Source organism: Pinus tabuliformis, chromosome Q, assembly GCF_031772625.1.
Source record: "Pinus tabuliformis cultivar Carrire ecotype Pingquan chromosome Q, CPIR1, whole genome shotgun sequence".
Classification (NCBI taxonomy): Eukaryota; Viridiplantae; Streptophyta; class Pinopsida; order Pinales; family Pinaceae; genus Pinus; species Pinus tabuliformis.
The window spans coordinates 293,674,923-293,701,953 of NC_142296.1; the positions used below are offsets into that span (position 1 = coordinate 293,674,923).

Below are 27,031 nucleotides of genomic sequence, written 5' to 3' on the forward strand. Positions count from 1 at the left end.
AGAAAGGTGGCGGAGAGAAGCAGTGGGAGGACAAAGGCAACCGAGGATGATGATAAGGATAAAAGGGGTAGAGGATAAAAAGCAGAAGGAAGGACGAAGAAAGGTTTTTGTTGGTCAGTCGAGTGAGCCAGGGATCGTTGGAGCTTTCCTATGTTGCGAAGAAGTGTGAACAACTCCTCGGTCTTGTCTAAGTCTATTTGTGCTGGTTATGATATTCCTATTATTGATGATCAGGCCTTGAGCCTCTTTCTATTACTTTACATTATGTTAATGGAAGAGACAGTTCAGACCCACATTGTGTTCTTATGCTCCTTATTGACTCTTTAAAATTTTGAATGAATGCATCTGTTCATATGGTTTCCTAAGATGGTATGAGTAGATCGTTGTGATTGGGTTAGTGTAGATTATGAATTACTATGCTATGGTATCTTCTATTTGTCATGACTCCCTTGGTATCTTCTAACTTCAATCGCGGCATGCCTCGGGTGAGACTCCTTACCTTCTCTGGGTAAGGTGAAAATGTCGACGTTGCTCTAGACCACAGTGGAGCCTTGTTGGCCACTTGTTCGCGAACCCAGGGTCTCAACCCTATTGTCATTTTCGCGCCGACAAATGGTTCCATTGTCGGGACCTGAAATCAAAAAGGAGGGTTTAGAATATGGTATCAAGGATTTTTAAGAAAGAAATACGAAACTGGTGGGACAACCAAGTGGATCGGTTTGTATCCCAACAAGCTCTATTTCGCAACCGAGTCATTGCTAAAGTGAAAGACAAATTTTTATACTCAGAGGATGACCAGTACGAGATCTTTTGGTGTATGTTCCCAGAGAAACTGTACAACTGGTTGCGGAGACTGCAAGTGAAGGGTAGGACGGGAGGACAGACACCACCTCATCGCAATTGAACTCCAGTGGATCTCACGGTGCTCCACCGTCTTGACACAAATCTGACAAGAGCAATAGATTTTTGGGTGGAAACTACACTGGAATGGAATGTGGTCAAGTTCGCAGCAGAAAGCTACCAGTCCTTTTCAAAAGTCGACATTGTGTTCCGAGCGGGGCTAAGAGGGAAGTTGTTGAAAGAAGTGCCTCTCTGGATTAAAGTCTTAATGGTGGAAGAAGGCCTGCTTATATTCCAAGGTTTAAGCATGGCAACGTAAACCCCTAGTACTGGGGGAAGGATCTAAGGGGAGAAATGCTATTGAGCGGGGGATCATGAGGCTCTTTGAATGATGGACACAAAAGATTCACAAAGGGATAGGGAAGTGAGAGTGCAAAGGAGGGCGCAGATAGCGGAGAAGTGGCAGGAAAGGACCATGGAGGTGATTGAAAGGCAGCCAGAGGGACTACACCAAGCAAGAGCGGTGTTGAGGAGTCCAGAGGGAAAAGACGAAATGGAGGAGAATTCAACGAAGGGGATAGAGACAGCAGAGAGAGTTGGGAGTCCAAAAGGTGATAGGAGCCCTCCCTCACCAGTTGCGGGGGAGGAGTCTAAAGGAATTGGTTGTGGTAACCCAAAGGAAGACATTGATGACGAGATGTGCCTTGCGATGAGAAGACTGTTCGCGGAAGATGATATGTCTGAGAGAATTAAAGATCCAACTCCCCGAGGCTCAGGTAGCGTTCCCCCCAACCTTCCCCTGGTACTCTACAATAGCCCTGGTAAATTCGTTTCTAAGTTGCTTAAGACGATAAGAGTGCATAGTGTGCATGTCAATTATAAGGCTAGTACTGCTAATAGTAGTGGAAATAGTAGTAATAGTAATCTAGGATTACAAGGATCTCAACAGCCGAGAACCCAAGGCTTTGTGCTTCTAGCATGAACGCAGTCTACAATGGCAGGATCATTCACAAGTTATCCGAAATTCTCCGGTAGAGGAAATGAAGACGTAGAACAACACTAGTACTTATGTGAGGCTATATGGAGGGCTCGTTAGACGCCTGACAATGTGAAGTTGATAGAGTTCTAGACCACTCTCAAGGAAAGAGCCCTACGGTGGTTCATAAAATGGGCGGAGTTACACCAAAACCTAACAGTGGATGAGATTAAGAGGAAATTTGTACAAGAGTTCAAACTTCCCCAAACGGATCAGCAAGGGTTGTCGGAGTTGTGGGAGATCAAGCAATGGGAGGGAGAAACCACCTAGGGAACTAATGCAGAGGTTTAAAGACACAATCGGTAAGCTCAGTTATACCATAGACCCAAATCACCAAGAGATTGGTTCATCAAAGCCCTGCTACCTCTCACTTGAACAACATTAACGCAACAGAAAAACGAGACACTACAGGATGCCCTAGAGCAGGCAACTCACATAGAGGCTATGGTGAGGTATCCACATGAGTATCGGGGGGGACACTTCCCATGATCCCTCTATCTTAGGTCTTCAGCACCAGATTGCAAGCTTAACAGAGAAGCTGAAAGATCTACAGCCGGCCCGCCCAACAAGATCGAATGTGTGGTGTACCAACTGCCTGGTGGAGGGTCAAGCCGCAACAGAGTGCCGAAGGTTAAGGGATGCAGATGTCGCATCAGGACCAGCAGGACCATCGGGGGCCCTACATATAGCAGGAGTCGCGGCAATAGGATCTCAAGGCGCATTTTCGGGTTGTAACCAACCAGAGTATTGTGAAGTGTGTAGGGGATACGGACACCCATTGCGCTTATGCTCGATATTGTAGAAGTATTCGAATGTCCTGAATAAAAACTAATGTGAGTTCTGCCAGTGTACAACCCACCACACGAACCAGTGCCTAGCGCTAGATGCTCTATCAGATCGGCTAGACCATTCAACTTTCAAGATCAACGAGACTGCTCGTGGTGGGAGACGAGGAGGGGGAACGAGAGGAGGAAGAGCAAGGGGCAAGGGACCTGTTCGCTGCTATAACTGTGATTAGGAGGGACATGTTGCTTGAGACTGCCCCCTACCAAGGAGACCCTGGTGCTCACAATGCAGGGTCAACGCCCACACAACAGAGGATTGCCTAGAGCTGATCGCAAGATGTGAGGAGCAGACCAAGCAACAGGGTACGGATCTAATCAACGCAGAACCCAGGGTTACTGAGATAGCGCCATTGTCCAATATAAACATAGTCACCTGCGCTAGCAAGAAGACGGGGGCCAACCAAGACGCCCCGAAAACACCAACAATCATTCGGGTAGCCTCACCAAAGCGGCCATACAACCCTGGGCAGCAAAAGAAATACTATCAGGAGGCAACAAAATTGTTTGAAAATCTGACAAATTCTCAAAAAGATAAGATGCATGACCTTCCAAAACCAACCGTTGCCCGCCCTATTGAAGAATGGTTCAGGTTGTTCCTACAGATTGTCAACAATGACCAGATGCTAGGGGAGCTTCGCAGAAGCCTGTAAGTTTTGAGAAATCGAAAGGGCTAGTGATGTTTATGATTTCTCTATCTAGATAACTACTTGTGAAGTAATTTTTGTTCTTTAGACAATTCAAACAAGATATTTTATATGTTAGAGATTATTAACTTCATCAACCAGCTACCATGCATAATAAACAAAAGAACAATGACACAAGATATAGGCAGCAGCCAAGGCAAAACCTCTCCAAACATGAGAGGAAAACCCACAGTAATTCTTCTTATAGTTTCTTCTCTTGACAAAATTTCCAAGATCAATACAAAGACCCTTGAGATCAAGTGACTCGAAGATCAAGGCCAGAATCTCTTCTTACTGTTGCAACATAGATCTGAACTGCTACTAACCATGAAGAATTTTGCTTCCTTCTCCCTTCCTCTCCTTCTTCCAAACTTCTCATGCTTAAGGTATTTCACTGGCCGAGAAGATCACTTCAATACATACATTCAACAAGGGTGATCTGATCCCTTCAATTGACTGTCTAGAAACCCTTACTGCAGTCCTGAAGCTACTTTAGGTTCTCCACGTGTAAGTGAACAGTTTGTCCTTATAATCCTTCTCTTACTACGCTATGATAGTGGCTCCTTCCTAGCCCAATATCCGAACCTTTTTGGATCTAGAATCAACCCTCATTACAAAAATATTCTAGGACTATATCACAACCCTAACAAGGATCAGATTCTCCGAACGTGTGACAGAATCATGGCCTTTCTAGCTTGCTAGATCCTCGATCTGGAAGTTTTTATTCTTCAAATGTATCTACCCTTCAAGTAGACTTGAGATCGAATACTATACTTCGTGGTGATGGCTTGTATGATGATGCCCTAGCCTCGCACAACAATCCCTGTGGTTAAGGACAGCAGAATAGTCCTTATGCTTCTCGACCTGCGGCTGCTTGAATAGACCCTTTCCTCGCACTGTTGATAGGCTCCTTCGCATAGGAAGGAGATCCTTCCTTCACCCTTCTTCGCATAGACATAGACCCAATCCAAGTGTGTGTCTAAATGCATGAGGAGGGGGTCTATTTATAGTGTATAAGGCCTCCTTAACAAGCCGACATGACCCATTCCTTAGCCGACTTGAAGCCGACATGATACTTCAATTATAAATATATTTTATGCCAAAAAATACATTGATTCTATTGCATGCGTTTGGAGGGATCATTTAGTAGCCCTTTTGATCTTCCCTTTCAAGGAGACTTTGCCACATGATTCTGCCCTTGATCTTGGAGTCATACTTGTACATTTCAAGTGTAAACATTAATGACACAACCTATTACCTAGAGCTCATAATGAGAGCTACAAAGACAAATACATTTTTTATCATGAAACCCATGATTCAAATTTACAAAATACTTTGCTAGATACAATTTACATCATTTGTATTGGCTTGTGTCATTATGAAGACCGAACCTAGTTACACTTTCTTCAACACTCCCTCCTAACTAGGGAGGTATTCATACATATATGATCATTGGACAATTTTAAAAGTTCACAAAAGAATTCTCATACGAAGATCGAATTTGCAATCTATCTTTTATAGCATCATTTCAACCAACATTGTTTCCATATAGCAAGGCCTTGACTAACAGCTCTATCTCTCACTTAGATCAGTGCACACAATGTTGGCGAGACCAATGACTGATAGACACATCATCATTGTCTCTATTCAGGTCATACCCACCCGGGTGTTCTCCGAGTATGCCCTACTAGGACTATTCTCATCTTGGGTTCCCAACCCTCAAGAATATCAGTCCTCTTGCCCACTCTTGTCTTGGATGCCCTACCACATCCTCAAAGAGTGTCGGATGCCAAATGATTACACAATCCTCCAATTTTTGTTCCAAACTGAAGACAAGAATGTCATGTCTAACTCTCCCTCTTACCCAGGGATTAGTTTTGAGTTTCTCTTTATTCAGAAACTTACTCAAGTTCCTTTACTCATAGGAACCTTCTAGAGATCCCTCTTAAACAGGGACTCTATCATCAGTACTTTATAGGGTCTTCTAGTTGGCTAATAATCCAACACTTTGATGTCATCAATTTCTTCATATGTAGGGTTCAGCCATCCATCACTTTCCTCCATCAGGGCATTCTTTCTTTCTTGGAAAGCAATCTCCTCGGATCTGCATCTGGGGCTTCCTTCATAAGGTCATCTAGCTCCACCTTTCTTTCAGCGGTGATTGCTCTATATTCGAGGTACACAGTTGTGACATCCTTTACAACTCTTCTTACCAAGGCCTTGCATACATACCCAGACTTATCCAAAAAGTAAGAAACCAAAAAATAAATCACATATTACCATTTTGGTGATGGCCCTTTTCTAGTGACATCTCCTTGTAGATATCAACATCATGCATAATGCACATCTCCGTAGATATCTGTAGTCAAGGGTCTTTTAACTTTTCAAACTTCTATCCAAGTCTCCATATCTTTCTAGGAGATTTCCTCGTCAAATCTTCTCTAGATGTTGACTACTTCCATCATGGTTGCATATCTCACGATCTCTATCATCCTTACACCTTTCATTCCCAGGGGCTTCCAATCAGAGTTTCTTAATTGTAGTCAACTACCTCATACTCCATATGAGGACATATTATGTTGATTTCATCTTTAAACCTTTCAGAGGAGGAGATCCTTTATTCTCTTGATCATGCTTGATCCATGCTCCCTGCAACCATGTGACATGATATTATAATATCAAAGATATACATATTTCATTTGTCTTGAATCATATCATGATTCTTGCAGCGGACTTCTTAAGGGATCTTTGACCTGTAGTGTAGTTGATAAGTATCGTTGACCTGGATTCTTTACAAAGGATATTTGCTTGTAGAAATTCTTCAAAGATTCAGAGAACCAAGATGTTCTCATCTTAGAATTTCCTACACATAACAATTTCATTTCTACCTAGAATCCTTACATAAAGAGATACAATGTACATTAATCATAACCATTAACAGTATTTCCAGAGGATTCAACATATCCTCATTCATCAATAGTTCATCAATGGATGTTACCAAATCCATAATCAGTTCATTCTCTAAAAGAGTTACTTAAACAACACATAAGAATGTTCATGAATCACAACATGCTATGCTAACTAAGACCTATGAAAGAAAAACAGGAGGTGATCTTTTAATCATAGTAAAGATCCTCAGGCTCCTCCTTCTTCGGCTTCTTTTCATTGTCTTTTGTTTCCTGAGCAACATGAGCTGCTTCATACTTCCTCTTGCCATTCTTCTTTCACTTGGAGCAATCTCTGTGGTAGTGTCCATATTCGTGACATTCAAAGCATTGGATCTTTGACTAGATCTTTCAAACTTTCCGAACTTCCCTTTTCTTTTAAACCTGGCAGCAAATGCTTGCTCTTTGGATCCAACTGCAATATCTTCCTTGGCCTTTAATTGTGCTTCTTCCACTTTGCATATTGCCCATAGATCATTGAGTGAAGATGCCTCCTTCTTGGCCCATATGCTTGCTGTAAAGTTTCCCCACTCCTCGGCTAATGCATTCACCACTATCGTAGTCATTTCTTGATCAGACCTGATTTCTCTTCGTTCCTGCAACTGATCTCTTATTTCAGAGACCCTCATGAAATATGAAGTTATACCTTCTTCTTTGCTGATCTTCATTTTGTATAACTCATTCCTCAGAGAGATCCCTTCTCCTATGGTGCTGACGGAGAATAAGTCTATCAGTGTGTCATAGATCTCTTTGGCTGTTTCAAACTTGGCTACATAAAGAATCAGAGAGTCCTTGATAGATTCTATGAGAATCTTTTGAGCTCTCACTTCGTTCTTGTTATGCTTATAGCTAGTTCTTGACTATCAGAAGGAGCAGCAATTTTCTTTTGTACTAAATCAATAACTTCTCGTTCTTTCAAAGTGAGACCAGTCCTTTTCTTCCAAGCAAGGAAGTTGGAAACTCCAAATAACTTATTGCTTTCCTTGCAAGAAGACATCCTTTTTAAGATTAGATTTGCTCAAATCAATAAGATACTTACTTGATGTAATGATCCTTGAAGCTTGACCTTATATGGCTGCCTTGAAGGAGCTTGAGCAAGCTTGACTACCCTTGACTGCTAGGAAACCTGAGATCTGGTTGCCTTATCCTTGAGGATCTGCTATTCAACTGAAGTAAGAGGATACTTGATAACTTTCTCTTATAGATCCCTCATTTTGATAGATCTTGGAGTTTCAGAATGTGGATCTGAATTTTGAATCTTGCTTTGCCTTCCACTTCAGCTGTCTTCCCTCTTCCTGAATGTTCTATATCAGCCCTTTCTTGATCTGCTACCAACCCTCTGATACCATGTTGAGAAATCGAAAGGGCTAGTGATGTTTATGATTTATCTATCTAGATAACTACTTGTGAAGTAATTTTTGTTCTTTAGACAATTCAAACAAGATCTTTTATGTGTTAGAGATTATCAACTTCATCAACCAGCTACCATGCATAATAAACAAAAAAACAATGACAAAAGATATAGGTAGTAGCCAGGGAAAAACCTCTCCAAACATGAGAGGAAAACCCACGGTAATTCTTCTTATAGTTTCTTCTCTTGACAAAATTTCCAAGATCAATACAAAGACCCTTGAAATCAAGTGACTCCAAGATCAAGGCTAGAATCTCTTCTTACTGTTGCAACATGGATCTGAACTGCTACCAACCATGAAGGATTTTGCTTCCTTCTCCCTTCCTCTCCTTCTTCCAAACTTCTCTTGCTTAAGGTAGTTCACTGGCCGAGAAGATCACTTCAATACATGCATTCAACAAGGGTGATCTGATCCCTTCAATTGACTGTCTAGAAACCCTTACTGCAGTCCTGAAGCTACTGTAGGTTCTCCACGTGTAAGTGAACAGTTTGCTCTTATAATCCTTCTCTTACTGCGCTATGATAGTGGCTCCTTCCTAGCCCAATATCTGAACCTTTTTGGATCTGGAATCAACCCTCATTACAGAAATATTCTAGGACTATATCACAGCCCTAATAAGGATCAGATTCTCTGCACGTGTGGCAGAATCATGGCCTTTCTAGCTTGCTAGATCCTCGATCTGGAAAGTTTTATTCTTCAAACGTATCTGCCCTTCAAGTAGACTTGAGATCGAATACTATACTTCATGGTGATGGCTTGTATGATGATGCCCTAGCCTCGCACAACAATCCCTGTGGTTAAGGACAGCAGAACAGTCCTTATGCTTCTTGACCTGCGGCTAGTTGAATAGACCCTTTCCTCGCACTGTTGATAGGTTCCTTCGCATAGGAAGCAGATCCTTCCTTCACCCTTCTTCGCATAAACATAGACCCAATCCAAGTGTGTGTCTGGACTCCAAATGCATGAGGATGGGGTCTACTTATAGTGTATAAGGCCTCCTTAAAAAGCCAACATGACCCATTCCTTAGCCACTTGAAGCCGACATGATACTTCAATTATAAATATATTTTATGGCGAAAAATACATTGGTTCTATTGCATGCGTTTGGAGGGATCATTTAGTAGCCCTTTTGATCTTCCTTTTCAAGGAGACTTTGCCACATGATTCTGCCCTTGATCTTGGAGTCATATTTGTACATTTCAAGTCTAAACATTAATGACACAACCTATTACGCAGAGCTCATAATGAGAGCTACAAAGGCAAATACATTTTTTATCATGAAACCCATGATTCAAATTTACAAAATACTTTGCTAGATACAATTTACATCATTTGTATTGGCTTGTGGCATTATGAAGACCGCGCCTAGTTACACTTTCTTCGACAGAAAGCAGCCCTACCAGAGGTGACTGGGGAAGGGAATATCTCCGCGAATTTGCCTGAGAAGCACACAAGAAGAGTCAGAAGAAATAAGAAGAGAACAAGCAGGGAGTTCAGGATTGATGCGCAAGCACGGGGTTTCAAATCAAGGATAGTATGTTAGATCTAGGCTACCAAGAAAGACATTGGGAGGCGTTGGGGAAGCCTCAACTGAAGTTCTCACCAATCCAATTGAGGATGGCCAACCAATACTGTATACTGCCAATTGGGAGACTGGAGGACGTAGAGGTAGATGTGGCAGGGGTGAAGACACACACGGATTTTGAAGTGATTGATATTATGGGAGACAAAGATCCTTACCCAGCGCTGCTAGGTATTGACTGGGCCTATGAAAATTACATTGTTATCTGTCTAAACAAGGAGTTGATGATCTTTGAAGTAGGAGTATGAGTCATCCAACCGTTGGACCGGTACTAGGGACCCAGATTCACAGAACCGGTAGACAATAGAGACGATCCAGGGATGTTAAACTAGCTCTACCAATTAACAGCAGGTAAAAGAGAAGATTACATCAACCCAACAGGAGAAGGATCAGTCAACTGGATGAGTATCCAAAGCTTTGAGGTTGGCTCGAAAGTTGCATGGGACGCTTGGCGTAAGGCGGATATGAAGTTGACCACAGACATTGTGCTACGGTATGCCGTATCAACTGGATTGGAACAGAGGTAAGAGACTTTCCCACTTTCAATGGCATAGACTCAGTAGTTGTATTTCTCAACAAGGTTGACAACACTATAAGGGAGAGCCATAAAATACCGTTGTTAGACATTGCACTGCAAGCGACCCCGGCACGCTGGTGGGGGGTCCACCGCAACCACCTCTAGGGTTGGGAAACGATCAAGAGGGCCAGGAGGGAAAGATTCAAGCATGCGGGGGATAACCTGCAAGAGATTACAAAATACAGGGGGAACTCAGATCCCTGACAACACCTGGATAGCTGCAAAGATAGATGGAGCAGAGAGAGAGTTCCAAAAGAAATATGGGTAAACATGTTCACACACCTTAGGCACAGTCCCTCAAGCGTGGTACATACAAGAAGAGGTAAGAAGGAAAACGGGAGATTGGGATCTGGCCGAACAATTCACTAGCAGTTTCTCGTTCAAAGATAGTGACAAACGGCTGACCGAGGCTCTGTATGCTATAAAAAGGATCCTCTTCACATCAGGCCAGTTATGGGAGGGATGCATCGATGAGAGGATCCTACAGTGCTTTTATGAGTCAGGATACCCAGAAGCCATGACCTGTGGGAAAGTTAATGAAGATCCAGAGGAGGACGACCTAGAAGGGTTGAGGCACCTTACATTTCATGAGACTAAAGGCGAGAGGGATATCCAGGAGGGACTCATAACGGAGGCTCCACACTTGCTCCAAGTAAAGTTGCAAAAGCACAACACTGGCACGGAGGACAAACCTAAGATGGCATCAATGGGGGACTAATTCCTTTTAGTTGCAGAATTAAAGGGAATTAAGGGAGACATACAGAAATGAAGATTGTACTGAAGCCTAACGCCAAGCCAGTGAAGCACAGACCATACAGGTTGAATCCAAGGGTCAAAGAGAAGGTCAAGAAGGAAATAGACAAAATGTTGGAACCGAGACTTATTTTCCCAGTGGACAAGGCAGAATGGGTTAGCCCGATATTGATACAAAACAAGAAGGATGCCATGGAGATAAGAGCCTGTGTAGACTATCGCAGCCTTAACAACGCTTTTGTGCACGACCCATTCCCCACACCCTTCAGCAATGAGGTCCTAGACAATGTTGCGGGATACGAAGCATATTCCTTCACAGATGCGTTTTCAGGATACCATCAGGTCAGAATAGTTGAGGAGGACAAGAAGAAGACCAAGTTCACTACAGAGTGGGGGTCGTATGCTTACCACATGATGCCATTTGGCGTTAAGAACGCACCTGTAGTATTCTCCCGAATTGTCATTGTTGCATTCAGAGACTACATTCACAGGTTCTTGGAGGTATACATGGATGACTGGACAGTATACAGCCTGTTGAAGAAGCATGCCATCCTACTCAAGGTAAATGCCAACAATTACAGATATCCTTGAACCTGAAGAAGTGCATATTCACAGTTCCATTTGGCACACTTCTAGGTCACATTGTATGCAAGGATGGGGTCTGCGTAGATCCTGCCAAGGTTGCGGCAATTATTAACATGGACCCGCTAGCCAATGTGAAGCAGCTAAGGTCGACATTGGGCCACACGGGGTACTACTGCAGATTCATCTGCAACTACGCTTCCATCACTGCCCCAATGGAGAAATTGCTCAGGAAAGTAGAAGCTTTTACATGTTCGAAGGACTGTCAAGCTGCATTAGGAAAAGTTGGTAAGTGCTCCAATTTTAGTATATCCGGACTGGAATATGCAATTCCATGTACATATCGATGCATTCGGCATCTCTCTGGGAGTAGTCCTAGCGCAACCGAGAGAAGGAAGCTTGGACCATCCCATCTATTTTGCCAGCAGAAAGTTGTCCGCTGCAGAGAAAACTACACCACAACCGAGAGGGAGGCACTCGCTATGGTGTATTCTCTTAAAAATTTAGGCACTGCTTGCTTGGGGGCCTGTTTAAGTTCTTCACACTGAAATACCCAGTCAACAAGACAGTATTAGAAGAGAGAATTTGCAGATGGTTGCTATTATTCCAGGAGTTTACATTCGAGGTAATCCTCAAGCCAAGTCAATTGAGCGTTGGGCCTGATCACTTGTCAAGATTAGAATCAGGGGAAAGTGGGGGCTCCCTAGATGACCAGCTGCCCGACGTCGATTTATTCAGAGTGGAAGTGATACTTGATTACTTAGAAGAGATCATAGCATTCCTAGCCATAGGGAAATGCCCGGAGGAGTACACGACAACGCAAAGAAGATACATGGTCGTGCGAGCAGCCGACTATCAACTTATTGCAGGACATCTATACAAGTTGGGGTTAGATCAGGTGTTGCGGCGATGTGTCCTCCAGCACGAGTGTCAATATGTCTTATGGGAATGCCACTTAGGAGCTGCGGGCAGCCACGTAGGGGAGAAAGAAACCGCACGGAAGGTTTTGCTGCCAGGGCTATGGTGGCCAACAGTATATAAGGACGTGAAAGAGTACGCTAAAGGATGTGATCTGTGCCAAAGAGTTGGGAAACCGTCACATCGCGATGATCTCCCACTGCAGTCGGTATGCGCCTTGCAGATATTTGAAAAGTGGGCAATTGATTTCATCAGTCCGATCAATCAGTCAGCGTGACACACTCAGGCTAGGTACATCATCACAACAACAGAGTATCTCACAAGATGGGCTGAGGCAGCACCAGTGAAAGACTATACAACAGGCACAGCTACAAGAATATTTTTGAAAATATCATCTCAAGGTTTGGGTTCCCAAGAAGCCTGACAAGCGATCAAGGAACTCACTTCATTAATGAAATGGTCGCTTCTCTGTTGCAGAACTTCCTGATCCAACATCACAAGAGCAACCCATATCATCCACAGGCTAATGGAACAGTAGAAGCATTTAACAAGATACTTGAAAAGGGCTTAACAAAGGTATGTTCGGCAAATAGGGATGATTGGGATGAAAGGGTGTCGGCCACGCTATGGGCATACCGCACAACAGTAAAGAGGTTACACAAGAAAATGCCATTCCAGTTGGTATATGGACGAGAAGTTGTTGTGCCAACAGAGTTTGCAATCCCAAGCATCTTCATCGCCCAGGCCACAAGGATGACAGAAGAAGTGTCACTACAGAAGCGATTGGAGGAGCTATTGGAACTGGATGAGGCCAGGTTTCTAGAAGACTTTCACCAGTCAGTCGAGCAAAGAAGACAGAAGGCATGGCATGATAGACACATCAAGAAGAAAGCCTTCACGGTCGGGGGATAGGTTTTGTTATATGACAGCAAGTTCCAAAAGTTTCCAGGCAAGCTACAGATGCACTGGCTAGGGTCGTTCATAGTTGCAGAGATCAGGGAATCTAGAGCAGTGAAGCTCGCACAACTGGATAGAATACTACTACCAGGTTGGGTGAATGGCGCACGCCTAAAACCCTTCCACCAACCAAAGTTTCACATTCAAAATTGATTGGGTCTCTACAAAGAGACCGTAGGTAGGATTAGGAAAAGTCAATAGAATCAGTTAGTTGCTTTAGAATCAGTTTAGTCAATCAATTTGCCAGTCAGTTTATTTTCAATAAAACAAACCTGAACGTCAAGTTCAGTTGGGGCTTCCATGTCAGCGCACTGCAACTAATTGTGGTCGGGGGGGGTCAATCACACGTACTAGAAGTCTTTCCCGTAATAATTAGGCAATAATGCCACCATTAGGCCGAATTTCTATAGAATCTTTCTCGTTATAGGAAAAATTAACTCCTAAACGTCTTACATTATGCCAACATTATTACCCATCTGCTCCACCTTGTCTTTTCTAGAAGTACATCAGCCACGTTAGGTCCAGATCAACTGACGACGGATTAACACGTTCGAGTCTGCAAAGGGAAAGTTGTCGTAGCAATTAGTTAGAAAGTCTCATCAAAAACGTCGTATAGAAGCTGGTCTACTTATTTTGCATGGATATGCTGAAGTTCTTAGAGTTTGAAGTTCAGGTGATAGAGTCGTCTGAGTCGTAGTCCGATACTCAGTGTTGTCGCCCAGGAATTCATTATCAGCCTCCAGTGATTTCAGTTTATCAGCGACGTTGCAAGATGACAAAGCCAATTATTTCAGTTCATGGAGACGAGTTGGATGATAGGATTTCCGTCATAGAGCATCTCTATGGTAAATATGACAAGGCCACGCTCATGGACAACGACTTGTCGGATTCCTTTCAATTCCTGGCACTGAATTGGGAAGTGTATACAGAGATGATCACAAAGGAAGATGTAACAACAGCGACCAAGGCTAAGGTGATATTCAGGGGAATTCAGCATTCAACATTGATAAATTTGAGAAACTTGCCCGTGTTCGACACGACTTTAGCTGCAATGCAATGCACAAAACTTTTAATCAGCAGGATGCATGGTGGGTCGCTCTATCTAGACAAAGAGTACGAGGTTCATGTTCATTTGGGGTAGCATCAGATGTGCTCTAGCCACGAAATTTGGTGGAGAGGTTGGGGCACATGAGATCTCCAATACCCAGAAAGGGTTTGGGCAGATTCTAAACAGTTTGATAAATATTAAAATAATTAATATTTTTAATGGAGTCCCTAAGTCTAAACTTAGGAAAATTAAAATATCAATGTGGATTAATATAAAACTGTGTTAGAATGCTCCAAAAGACATGGATCAAGCCAGATCTAATCTTAGTTGTTGATTAGGGACTTAATCTCGGTCGTTGATATGTCAACGAGAAAAGTATAAGAGGAGGCTTGAGGGTCACTTGGAGAGTACACCAGATGATCAGTCATTCTATTCTCTAGAGTGGGGTTTGCTAAGAGAGATAGAATCAGTGATCGAAGTTGCAGCTGAGGGGCAGTGAGTACAGAGAGACAGAGAGGCAAAGATAGTGTCAGGGGATCAGCACAGGAGCTAGAGAGAGTGACGCAAAACTAGCCAGGGCTCACGAAGAGTGACACAGAGGCAGCCAAGAGCTACGCAGTCCTTCAGAGAGGCCAGCATTGCTGACGCAGAGGGCCAGAAGGCTGACGCAGGGCCTCTTGAGGCTAACGCAGGCCCATTCAGGGTGACGCAGGGCCAGCGCTGGGCAGAGAGAGGCTGACGCAATCCAAAAAGGCAGACGTTGGGGTTTCTGGGGCAGATTGGAGCTGAGGAGCTATCGAAGGGTTTATCTGGGGTTTCAGCCGGGACATTTGTCTCAGACTGAGAGGTACTACTGCCAAGGGCATTCTCTGTTGGGTAAGTCAGATTTGGCACCTAGATTGTACTCTGAAATTGCTTAATAAGAAAACCCTCAGATCGTTGCACCAGTTTTCCCGCATTGGGTTTTTCCGGGGACATTGGTCCAAAAATAAAGGTGTCATTTTGTGTGCTTGTTTCTGTTTCCTTCAGTTGATGATCTGTAATATGTTGAGCATGCACTAGTGTTTATTTTTAGTATTTACATTGTAAATAACTTGTCAAGTAACGGAACAAGTAGGTAGTAATAAATTAGTAAAGTGCATGGAGGGTTTCTAACTGGTAGACTTAGAAACTTCAATAGTTCATGTAGATGATATTCAGCGGCTCATAGGTTTATCGGCCAATGGAGATGCAGTCTCAACGGCATACCAAACAAACTCCAAAAGAGAAAAGAAGGAAGGCGATAATGACTATTATAGTAAATACAACACCCAGTAGGGCAGGAAGGGAGCAAAGATCGACCTCATCAATAAAGAGCATATTAAATTTTCTTGTTACATAATCGTAGGGAAGGTGATGTGTCACTTCTCAAGGAATGAGTGCACACTAGACACCATTTCAGTTGTCGGGCACTGAGAAGAGGGTGCCAAACTGAATTGGTGTGCGTTCCTACTAAATGAGTTATTCGAGGCCTGTGAGGATGTCTACAAAAGGAGCACCAATTTTATTTTTGGCTATCTGATAATGACTCTGGCAATGTGGAAGTGGTGCCCCCCGGAGGGTAGAGACTTGGCTCAAATTTCAGAAGACCAACCCCTAGCTCTCCGGTATACGCCATGGCAAACGTCAGGGGACCCAAACAACAAAGAAATCTATGAAGCTTCTTTCAGTGGGTGGTATGTTAAGATGCTTGTTGTGATAAGGGTCATTGAAAGGATTCTCAAGGCATTGCTCGATGAGTATTCAGCATCAACCTGGTTCGAGGTCACTCATGGAAATACTTTCCTCAGGCCGCATTGCGTCCACCAACTCACTTTCAAAATGCGGGCACAGAAATTCACACCATCGGCTGAAGCATTCCATGCGAAAGTCAGGTCATGGCTGGGAGTTCCATGCAAGATCAGAGAAGGAAGATACACATACTTGTTCAAGGGGATGTTAGCATAGCTGCTGAAAGGCGAGCGAGGCCTGGACACCAGGAAGCAGATGGCGGAGCAAGATTTGCAGCCAATGTTCACCCAAATGAAGAAGCAAATGAGCTCTCTCAAGCAGACCATTGTGGACTTAACTGGCTCTTCAGGTGAGGTTCCTAATTCTGTTGAGTTGCAAGGCTTTTCACAGCAAAACCCTCTGGTTACTACACCCCTTGTTGTTGCTATCCCGCATATAGGACCCCATTCGCACTCCAAGCTGACAATTCCCAAGCCCAAGCAACCAAAAAGCACCAAGCCTCAAGCTGCAGCAAAGAAGAAAAAACTCAATCCAATCGTGCCTATAGTCGACCTCACTGGCGAGGGACCCCAAACCGTCGTAGCCTCCCCCATTGTAGAAGAAATCCCACCTTCCACTTCCACCGTTTCGCCTAGCTCGTGAGATCCATCCCCGCATACAACATCAACTTCCGCAACACTATCTAATCCCATTCCCTCCGAAACACAGATAGGCACCAAAGATATGGAGGTCAACTCGGTCGTTCAGTCTGCCATGCCGCTCCCTAGTGGAGAAAGCACCACCACATCCATGTTATCACTACTATTAGGGTCGAGCCCACTACTGAGCGTAATGCCCGTCGCATCACAACCACTGGTTACAGCTATTGAGCCCTTTGGGGCTCCCTTTTCTTTAAGTTTTCCTATTATCCCAAACCTAGTTTTTATCCCTACAATGCCCCAGTTTGCAGAACCCTCGCAGCAAGCCACCTCACCCCAAGGTCACTCTGATAGGTCTGTTGCTAGTGGTTAGCCATTGAAGAGCAGATTTCCGCACCCATCCACTATGTAGCAAGATAGTCTTCATCCTTGGTCGTCCGCACAATTGTTTGGGTTCATACAACAAGCCGCGTAGCGAGTGGATCAAATGCATAACAACCTTGTTGCAGATCATGAGCAACAAAAGCAGCAAATCACCGCCCTCACAACCGAGAGAGACTAGCTCAGCAAAGCAATCAACAACTGCAGACACAGGTTGACTAGATAACATCGCGGTTTCAAACGCTTTGGCCTGCCATTGCCGATGTGGTCATTGAAGCCCCAGAGGACTTTTCTGCGTGCACCTTGGTCGAATGTTGCGACCACATTCAAGCTGTGTGCACCGGGTTGATCTCCACCAACAGAGAACTCAAGCAGAGCCTCGATGCTGTGAGAAAGGCTTTGCCCGATCTGTCCACTACCTACATTGATGAGATTGAACAAAAGCTCATCGTCGTTGTCGCCATGAAAGCCTCTATTTCTGATTCTCTGAACAATGAGTACATTCTGATGGACCAAGTCCATCAGTGATCCAGCAGTCTAGCCACGAAAAATCAGCTAGTATATCTGCTCCGACAGCGAATTCAGTAACTCCTCAGCGGCATCTGAAACTCCAATGACAAAGACCAAAGGAAGAAGATCGAATCAGAAGTAGCCTCTCTGGAGGCCCAAGTTCATCACATTGAAGACGAGTCGGCGAAGACTAAAAAGAAGATACGGGACCTCCACCCATCGATCGACAATCATGTCAATGCTTTGCAAGAAATTTGTGATGAAATGGAGGAGCAGTGGGGTTCCCTACTGAGCAGTCAACCAGACTAGCCAACTTCGAGCACAGTAGCAGAGTTCCTTAAACAAGCTGACGCAATTACCAGACCTTGGCAAGCAGCCCTCGATGATTACACCCGATTCCGCCAGGAGACAATTGTTGCAGTGCCAGAGTTGGGGCCTTTGTTTGGAAAAGAAGGCTAGCAAGAAGCAGTAGTAGCGCAACAGGAAGCAGCATCAGCACAGCAGGAAGTAGTAGCAGCGTCAGCAGAACCATTAACGATGGCAGCCAGCTACAGCAGATGCAACAGTTGAACCATCAACAGTGCCGACAGCAACAAGACAGGCAGCACCAAGTGCAGATTGACTCAGGGACGAGTCAATGGGCTGTGGTCGAGGCTTGTTGGGGCCTTTGTATTGAGTTTTTGCGGAAAAAGGAGCCAGGGGCAAGTGGCGAAGACGACCGTTGGGGTTGCGTAGCTGACAGCCGAGAGTAGAACAGGAACTGGAAGTGAAACGGTAGTTGCAGAAAGGTGGAGAGGAGCAGGGGCAGAACAAAGGCAGTCGAGGATGAAGACAATCAAGCAGAAGACAACCAAAATTGGCAGTCCGAGCACAGGGCAGAGGATAAAAAGCAGAAGGAAGGATGAAGAAAGGTTGTTGTTGGTCAGTCGAGTAAGCCAGGGATTGTTGGAGCTTTCCTGTGTTGCAGAGAAGTGTGAACAACTCCTCGGTCATGTCTGAGTCTGTTTGTGTTGGTTATGATATTCTTGTTATTGATGATCAGGCCTTGAGCCTCTTTCTATTACTTTACGTTATGTTAATAGAAGAGACAGTTTAGAACCACATTGTGTTCTTATGCTCCTTATTGACTCTTTAAAATTTTGAATGAATCCCTCTGTTCCTATGGTTTCCTAGGATGGTATGAGTATATCGTTGTGATTGGATAGTGTAGATTATGAATTACTATGTTGTGGTATGTTCTGTATGTCATGACTGCCTTGGTGCCTAATTCCACCCTCATCTAACTTCAATCGCAGCATGCCTCGGCTGAGACTCATTACCCTCTCTGGGTAAGGTGAAAATGTCGGCGTTGCTCTAGACTACAGGGGAGCCTTGTAGGCCCCTTGTGCCCGAACCCAGGGTCTCAAACCTGCTGTCATTTTCGTGCCAACATGGATTGCCTTGGACACGCTACTTCAATCAGTGCTACCCCGGCAGTGCCCTTCCTAAAACTTTAAGGCCTCAAGGGAGTTCTAGGGGGGCTAGATGCTAATTTCTGGTAGCATCGGATGTGCTCTAAGTCTCAATTTTTGCAGGGAGGCTTGGGCACAGGTATTCCAAAGAACCCAGAAAGCGTTTTGGGAAATTCCACCCAGAGGCAGTTTTATTAAAATAATTAATTATTTTTAATGGGTCCCTAAGTCTAAACTTAAGAAATTAAAATAATTAATGGGTATTAACCTAACTGTGGGTGTAACTTCTAGAAGAAGACGAGGATCAAGAAGAAATGATCTTAGCCATTGATTAGTTTCTAATATGGGTCGTTGAATGTCAACAAGAAGATTATTTAAGGAGGCTTGAGGGTCATTTGGAGAAAACACACCGAGAGTTGATCAATCAGATCCAATTGCTAAAGCTAGAGGCAGCGCACTGATTCGTAGTGATCACGCAGAGAGGGGCAGAGGGAGTTTTGGCTGGAGGATCTTCTCTGAAGCCAAGGATACTCAGCAGAGAGGCTAAGAGACACACAAAGGAGGCAGCGCAGAGGCCAGAGAGGGAAACGTAGAGCCAAGAAGGGCCCATGTAGGGCCCACATAGAGCAGCGCAGAGCCTCCTACGCATAAGTTCGAATATTGTTGGGGAGCTGGATATTCTGAGCCAAGAGGGTTGGAATCAGCTCCAGAGGGAAAATCGATTCCCAACAGAGGTGACGCAATGCCTGACACAGTGCCTTAGAGGCTGACACAAGGCCCATGCAGGGGCAGCACATAAGTAGCTAGGGACTCATTGGTTCAACTGTCAAATCAGCCAAGACTTGCAATGTACAGTGAGGTAATCTCACAAATTTCTTTTGTTGAGTGATATTCTCTGTAATTGGATTGTCAAGGAGGCATCCAGTAGTTGTATTCAGAAATACTTCAGCTTAATAATAAAAACCCTCAGATCTGCTGCACCGGTTTCCCACATTGGGTTTTTCCGAGGATGTTTGTCCAAAAACAACTGTGTCATTTGTGTGTATCTTTCTCTATTGTTTAGTTCTTGTTTCGGCATATTATTTAAATGGTGTAGGCTGCAGTGTATGTATTTCGATGTTTGTTGTAGAAAACTGCAAATAACTTGTTCATGTAAATCTAACAAGTAGAAGAAATATCATCAATGTTGCAGTAGGAATTCCCAAGTTTAATGAATTTTCACACTAGAGTCAAAGAGTAACCTCCTAGGTGAAGTAAGGGAACAAGAATACAATCGAGATGGGTCAACTATCCAGTTTTCCCCTTGATCCATATTAGTATGCCCATAACATTAAATGAGAGCAAATTACTGAAAAATGGTTAAAGTACCCGTTGATGGATTACATGCCTTCCTTCAAGAAGGTATGCTAGATAGCAAAGAAATCTGACCAGAGAAAGAAGTGGAGGATCTTGACATCGTGTTATGTGCTAATCATATAAGGTTGTTGGTCGGTTGGTTGTCCAAAGAGGAGAAAAATTTTCTCCTATGGGTTATCTACTCTTTGGTGAGTGACAACGGTATGGGGTCAATTATGCAACATTAGTGAGCAACTCTATAAGAGATATAGGACCTGGTTAGCCTATAAAATACAGGTCAAAAACATCCATATTGGCAAACAAAATATCACAAGGTTAACGAGGAAAAGGGTCTTAATAAAGAGATCCATTCCAAATCAATTCAAGGGTTCCTTTGCCTAAAGGTTCCAAACCATATGTTCACTCTCAAGATGTCTAGGGGATAAGTTTTTCTCTTTAAAATAAAGTAACAAAAAACTTAGATATACACCTCTTCTAATGTAACAAGACTATCCTTCTATGCCTTGTCAAGTTGAGTTTTCAATCCAAGCTTGCAATACATGTCACCAATCTACAATGAGAACATTTGCCACACATTCAACAAAGTAGCATATCTATTCCACAATAGATTAGACAAGAGCAAAAATAAATTTATTCTAAAGCTTAATATCACTTTCAATAATCTATTACAAATAGAGGAGTTTCTTACTTATAGAGTTCTAGCTCAACAATCTCATCAGTAAAATGATAATAGACCCATAACTAACCCTAGATCCATACTCAAAAAGGTAATAACCTCCGACTAAATTAAGAGGGAGAGTCAAGAAAATGATATTTTTTGCTAGACTAATGCCACAAGTATAATCTCAATACAACAAAAGATCCAAGAGAGTGGATGCACTACTCAAATGGATGAGGTCAAGTCATAAAAGATATCATCCTCAAGGAATTCGATCCAACAAAATGCAACAAAATTTCCAAATATAGCTCCAACAGCGAGCATATACCTTCCAACAAACATCACACATGCGTCTCCATGTCAAGAGAAGAGGGTCGTACCTGAAAACCCTCCAATGTCTCATCCAATGATGTCAAATGTGTGAAGGAAGGAGGCATGTATGGCATCTTGTGCATGAACCTCGATCCAAGGTCCAAATACATGCAAGCCAACCTCTCCAAAATCTGAAATGGCATGTGGCTCTATAGGTGGATGGCTTTCCCCTATAATGCCCAAATCATGCTCTGCAATGCAAAAGGAGTGAGCATCCCCTCAAAGGGATAGGTAATGCCTCCAAATATATCATGTAGTAATGAATCATCATGTGACATCTTCTAATAACTCAATGACTCTTTTAATTTATATCCCTTCCTAAATCGAACATGGAGTCAGCATCATTAACCTTAATTACAAGTGAAAACCCCGAAGACAAAATAAAATTCCTAGGACTCTAAGCTAGTGTCGTTGATGTGATGAATTTGGTGCTAGGGTAAAGGTGATTTCATGAGTTGAACCTCATAATAACATAGGATGACTGAAGAGGTTTCCCCCTTAACATTCAAGACCTAGGGGTTATTTTTTACTATTCCATGTGTTTACCTTTATAGCGAGTACTTAGCATTGAGTTACCATTCCTTGAGACTCTCTTTCCTACTACCCCATTTTTCATTCTCCTTTTATTTGCTTAGTCCCTTCTTTCCTTTTTTTAGTTTGAGAATGGGACTTGGGAAAATTGGACTTTATGGTAAGGTGGCATGGCTCATTTGTATAATATGACTTTGGTTGCTTCAACCTCAATAATTACTTTTAGCTCTTTGATTTTTTGTTATACATTTTCATACATGGGACTTCACTTTCTATTTTGGACCTTCCCATTTCAGCCTGCATAACATATGATAAGTCAATCACAAAAGAGGAAATGATGAAGATGCATGAAAATGGTGGCGGAATGATGAGGTGAGAAAAATAGCTAGGGAAAATGACATGAAACACATACCTACATCACTAGTAGTACAACTTGACTCATAAGGACACACACTTACCTAGAGGAAAATCATAAACCGACCATGATACAACCCAATAAGAGCAATACGACCAATATTATACACCAATGATCACTATGGTCATGACCAACATCTAAAGAGCAATATTATCATGTGTGACAGAGAACATAAAATACAGCATTGTCTAAGCATCAAATATCACCATAAAACCATCATAGATACGTCAAGCAATAAGGTGCTCCCATCATGGGGTACAACATCAACGTCCATCATCTAGTAGCGTTCTGTTTTACTTCTACCTCACATATATTTGAGAAGATGTCATTAAATATTTTATGACCTCCCTTAACTATGCGCCCTTATAGGTCTTCAAAGAAAGGATATCATGAGTAATTGTCTAATTTACTTATTTTGTGGTGGCCCCCATTGTATGCTCTTAATGGGCAGAATCACACTTTAGGAGGCTTCAGGCGGGGACTCCAAGGGACTACTTCTTGATAGTTTTATCCAAGTGTTTTTGTCAATGAAGATGGTGCATATATAAAAATTGAAACTGAAACTTAAATCACATGCACAATTTTCTCCTCTAGATAGTCCACTTTGACTGAAATTCAAAAACCGATAGATCTGTACAAAATAATGATTGTCAATTCAAATAAATCAGATAAATATTGTGTGACAGGAAAATTACCGAATAAGATGCTGTAAGAAAACAGTTTAGAATTTGCCACGCATAACCCACTGCATGAAAGGAAAGATCTGTAACTCCTCCACAAATTGCAGATATAATCTGTACAGTGATTAAATAAGTCAAATATGTCACTAGCATGGCTTAATATTGCATTAAACACTATTAAGAAGCAAGTACACGAATCGAAGCTGAACTTCCACTGGTTCTAGCATTTTCAAAACAGCTCGCATCGGAACACCAGAAAGATATTGCAAATTACCATTTTTCCCATTCATTCACAACAAAACAAAACTTTACTCAACATCACCAAGCCATGCATTGAAAACATTTATCATATAAGCTAACAGATTATATGCGGTCAACGAGAACATAATTACATGGGCATGAAATTCATCTCTTCTGCTGCTATCAATATGGAACTTAAGAGTTGATTTAGAAATTGAATGAATAATTGAAAGGCACTGAATGACAAGCATTTCAAAATCTTACTTTTCATTAAAACCAAAGTTCACTTGAACCACCAAAGAACGTTCGTAAACAATGATGGCTCCCACAAAATTACAAAAAGAAAAATCTTACCAAGTACGACAATTTCATGCTGAGAGCAATCTTTTTCTAAACATTTCAACAAATTTCTTATGTGATTATATCATCATACAAGAAGCCATAACTATAGCAAAGGTACTTGTAACTTTTTGTAGCTCCATAGTTGAGCCATAACATTGTTCATCACTGAAATCTCAAGGACTTGGTAATTAATAACGGAAGATGAGTCTCGTCTTTGCTGGAGTTTCTTTTCTTCAACAAGTTAAAGGCTGTACTATGTAGTATTATGTACCTCCATATAAGTAAGATGTGCATCAACAATCAATGAATCAGAATTCAGATTGCCAGTAGTGTAGGACAGCTTTAGAACACTCAATCTCCAGAAGTCTGTGTTTGAAAGATGTAGCTGGCAGAGTAATAACACCATTTATTACGAGCCTGTGTAGGCTGGTACAGTAGCTATTCGATGGACCAGCAGATAAGATAAAGGTACTTTGTGACAACCTGCTTAGTGGAATATCCTCGGCAGTTTACAGATCACATTGGTAACAGAGTGTTTACCTACCTTGTGGGAGTTGTCAATGTGCTGAGAGGCACTCTACAGTCCAGTATGGGGGAGATGTTCACATTAGATTGTTAGATTTAATATTAAATTAAACCAAACAAAAACAATGTTAACTCAATTAAAATTAAAAAGACATGAGATATATTTAATGTCCGCTCAAATTAAAGTTAAGTATCCTACTTGATATAGTCATCTCAGTGGGATTTGATCTCTTGCATTCACGAGATTTATTTCCAGCTTGTTGGAAATTGCGTCTTGCTGCTAGTAATAGGCCTTGGAGTGATCCTAAAGGGTCTATCTAACATCTCATAGCCCCCCCACCCGTAGATCTTTGATCTAAAGTGCTAAGGCACTGTTTGGGTGGCCATTTCCAAGGAGATTTGCTACTATTCCTACGTTTTTATGCAGATTTTATAGTACGCAGACACAGAACAGAAAGCAAAATAACAAAGGAACCCCTCTAACCAAAGGTTTTAACTTTTAATCATAGAAATAATTTTAGACTTGGTTAGTATATTAATTAAACATTTATATTAGCTATCTACATCGTTATATCTCTTGAATTTGAGTGTTTTATCTTAATGGTTTTAAAGTATTTATTGCATATTTTACATAGTAAACCAGTAGGATACCAAACAGTTAACTCCTCCACTTCATCCATAGACCCCATTTAAGCCTTAAGGCACTGATCCTTATTTGACTGGTATGTATTCAAAGGGAATCCTCCCATGGTATTTAAGAAAGCAGTTGGGCTTAAACAGTGGGGATTTGGGCCGCGGTGATAGTAGGCCCTTATCTTATGTGTGTGAATCATAGAGGGTTGCCAAGACGTTAGCAACCCTACTAAATTGATCAGTAACAATGTAGAACATCCCCTACTAGTGACACCAACATCATACATCTGTCATAAACACACCATGCCATTAGGAAACATCATGAAACATCTACCTCTTAAGTTTTAACACCATCATCTAATCCCTTGAAGAGCTAGAACCATCATCCATATCCAAGATAAGCATTTATATACCAAACCACACCATAATGAGATAATATGCTCCACAAAAATCCATAACTGCAACAAAGGGGTGATCAACAAGGGAAGTGTTGGAATTTCTAAGTCTAACTGTTAGAAATCCTTCATGTACTTTCTGATTTATTTCTGCCTACTTGTTTTGTTTAATTAACAAGTTATTTACCATGTAAATACTGAAAATAAATACAAGTACATGCTCAACACATTACAGATCATCAACTGAAAGAAAAACAAGAACACAAGTGACATCGTTATTTTTGGACTAATGTCCCCGGAAAAACCCAATGCGGGAAAATCGATGCAGCTATCTGAGGGTTTTATTATTAAGCAGTTTCAGAATACAATCTGGGTGCCAAACCGGCTCACCCAACAAAGAATGATCTCGGCAGTAGTACCTCTCAGTCGGAGACAGATATTCTGGCTAAAACCCCGGATGAACAATCCCACAGCTCTCAACTCCAATTTGCCCCACGAAATCTCCAATGTCTGCCTCTAGGGACTGCATCAGCCTCTCTAGCCCAGCGTCACCCCAACTCACCCTGTGTCAGCCTCTGGAGGCACTGCATCAGCCTCTAGTGTCTCTGCGTCACCCACGCTGGCTCTCTCTGGCACTGCACAACTCCTGGCTACCTCTGCGTGGGCCCTGACTGGCTCTGCATGGCCTCTAGCTAGCTCTGCGTCCCTCTCTCCCAGCTTCTGTTGATGTTCCCGGTACCCTCTCTGCATCTCTGCTTCTGTATTCACTGCCCCTCAGCTGCAACTCTAATCACTCCTTTGATTTCCTTGCCAAGCCCTGCCCCAGAAAATCGAATTCTTGATCAACTTGGTGTGTTCTCCAAGTGACCCTCAAGCCTCCTTTTATACTATTCTCGTTGACAATTCAACGACCAAGATTAAGTCCCTAATCAACTGCTAAGATTAACTCTGGCTTGATCCATGACTTTTGGACCCTTCTAACACAATTTTATATTAATTCACATTAATATTTTGTTTTCCCTAAGTTTAGACTTAAGGACTCCATCAAAAATATTAATTATTTTAATATCTTCCAAACTGTTTAGAATCTGCCCAAACCATTTCTAAGTATTGGAGATATTATGTGCCTTAGCCTCTCCACCAATTTTCGTGGCTAAAGCACATCCGATGCTACCCAAAATCAACACTCCCTCTTAGCGAGGATTGTGCTCTAGTAATACTCTTCACTGAGCATCACCCTCATCATCTGGCATCGGTCCTAGTGCTGATGATAGGCTTGTTTCCCAACATCCTCTATACTATTGCATCATGTACTACTACCCATGGCCCTGCCACTGCCACTGTTGCATCTGTACGGCAACCCCTCTCATCATGCTGCATCGTGCTACCCATAGCACTACCACTGCTAAATGTTGCACTGCAACTCAATTATTGAGAAGTAAGTAACTGATCTCCCAACTCTGACATCTTTGTCAAGCTAGAGACACCCTCGATGCTGAAACTCCCTCTGTTGCTGACAAGTGCCCCTTCTTTGACCTCTGCGCTGCTGCAACAACTCCATGCATCTCACACCACTGCCTCACGCTATCTTGGGAATCCTGCACTGTAGCTCCCTTTGTCGCTCCATCCACATCTGTCTCTACTGACATCTGCCAGTACTGCTACTCTTCTTCGGGGCTCCCGTAGCAAGGTATAATCCAAGAGGCTGGGTACCTCGAGGATCCTGCCCCTCATCGCCTGTAGTCCGTCTAACTACAACTCGATGTCTCCCCACTTCCTCTCAAGTGGCGTGTGAGCACTCATGGCACAGTCATCATCTGTCTCCACTTCCTTCTTCGCCCTTGCTGGCGCAGCCTTGGTCTCGGAAGCCTCTTCCTTACTCTTCTTCCTCGAACATTGGCTCGCATAGTGACCTAGTTCCCCACAGTGGAAGCATTTGACCTTGGAAAGGTCCTT

General features: G+C 42.8%; 1 protein-coding gene across 3 annotated transcripts in view; it reads right to left on the reverse strand.

Moving 5' to 3' along the window:
• Positions 1-27,031, reverse strand: part of LOC149219376 (GDP-mannose transporter GONST1-like) — a 297,856-nt gene that overhangs the window by 122,421 nt on the left and 148,404 nt on the right. For all 3 annotated transcript variants that reach the window (XM_089384353.1, XM_089384352.1, XM_089384354.1), the window contains exon 6: positions 22,956-23,054. In XM_089384353.1, the coding sequence (XP_089240479.1) occupies positions 22,956-23,054 (99 nt within the window). The remainder of the gene's footprint in view (positions 1-22,955; positions 23,055-27,031) is intronic.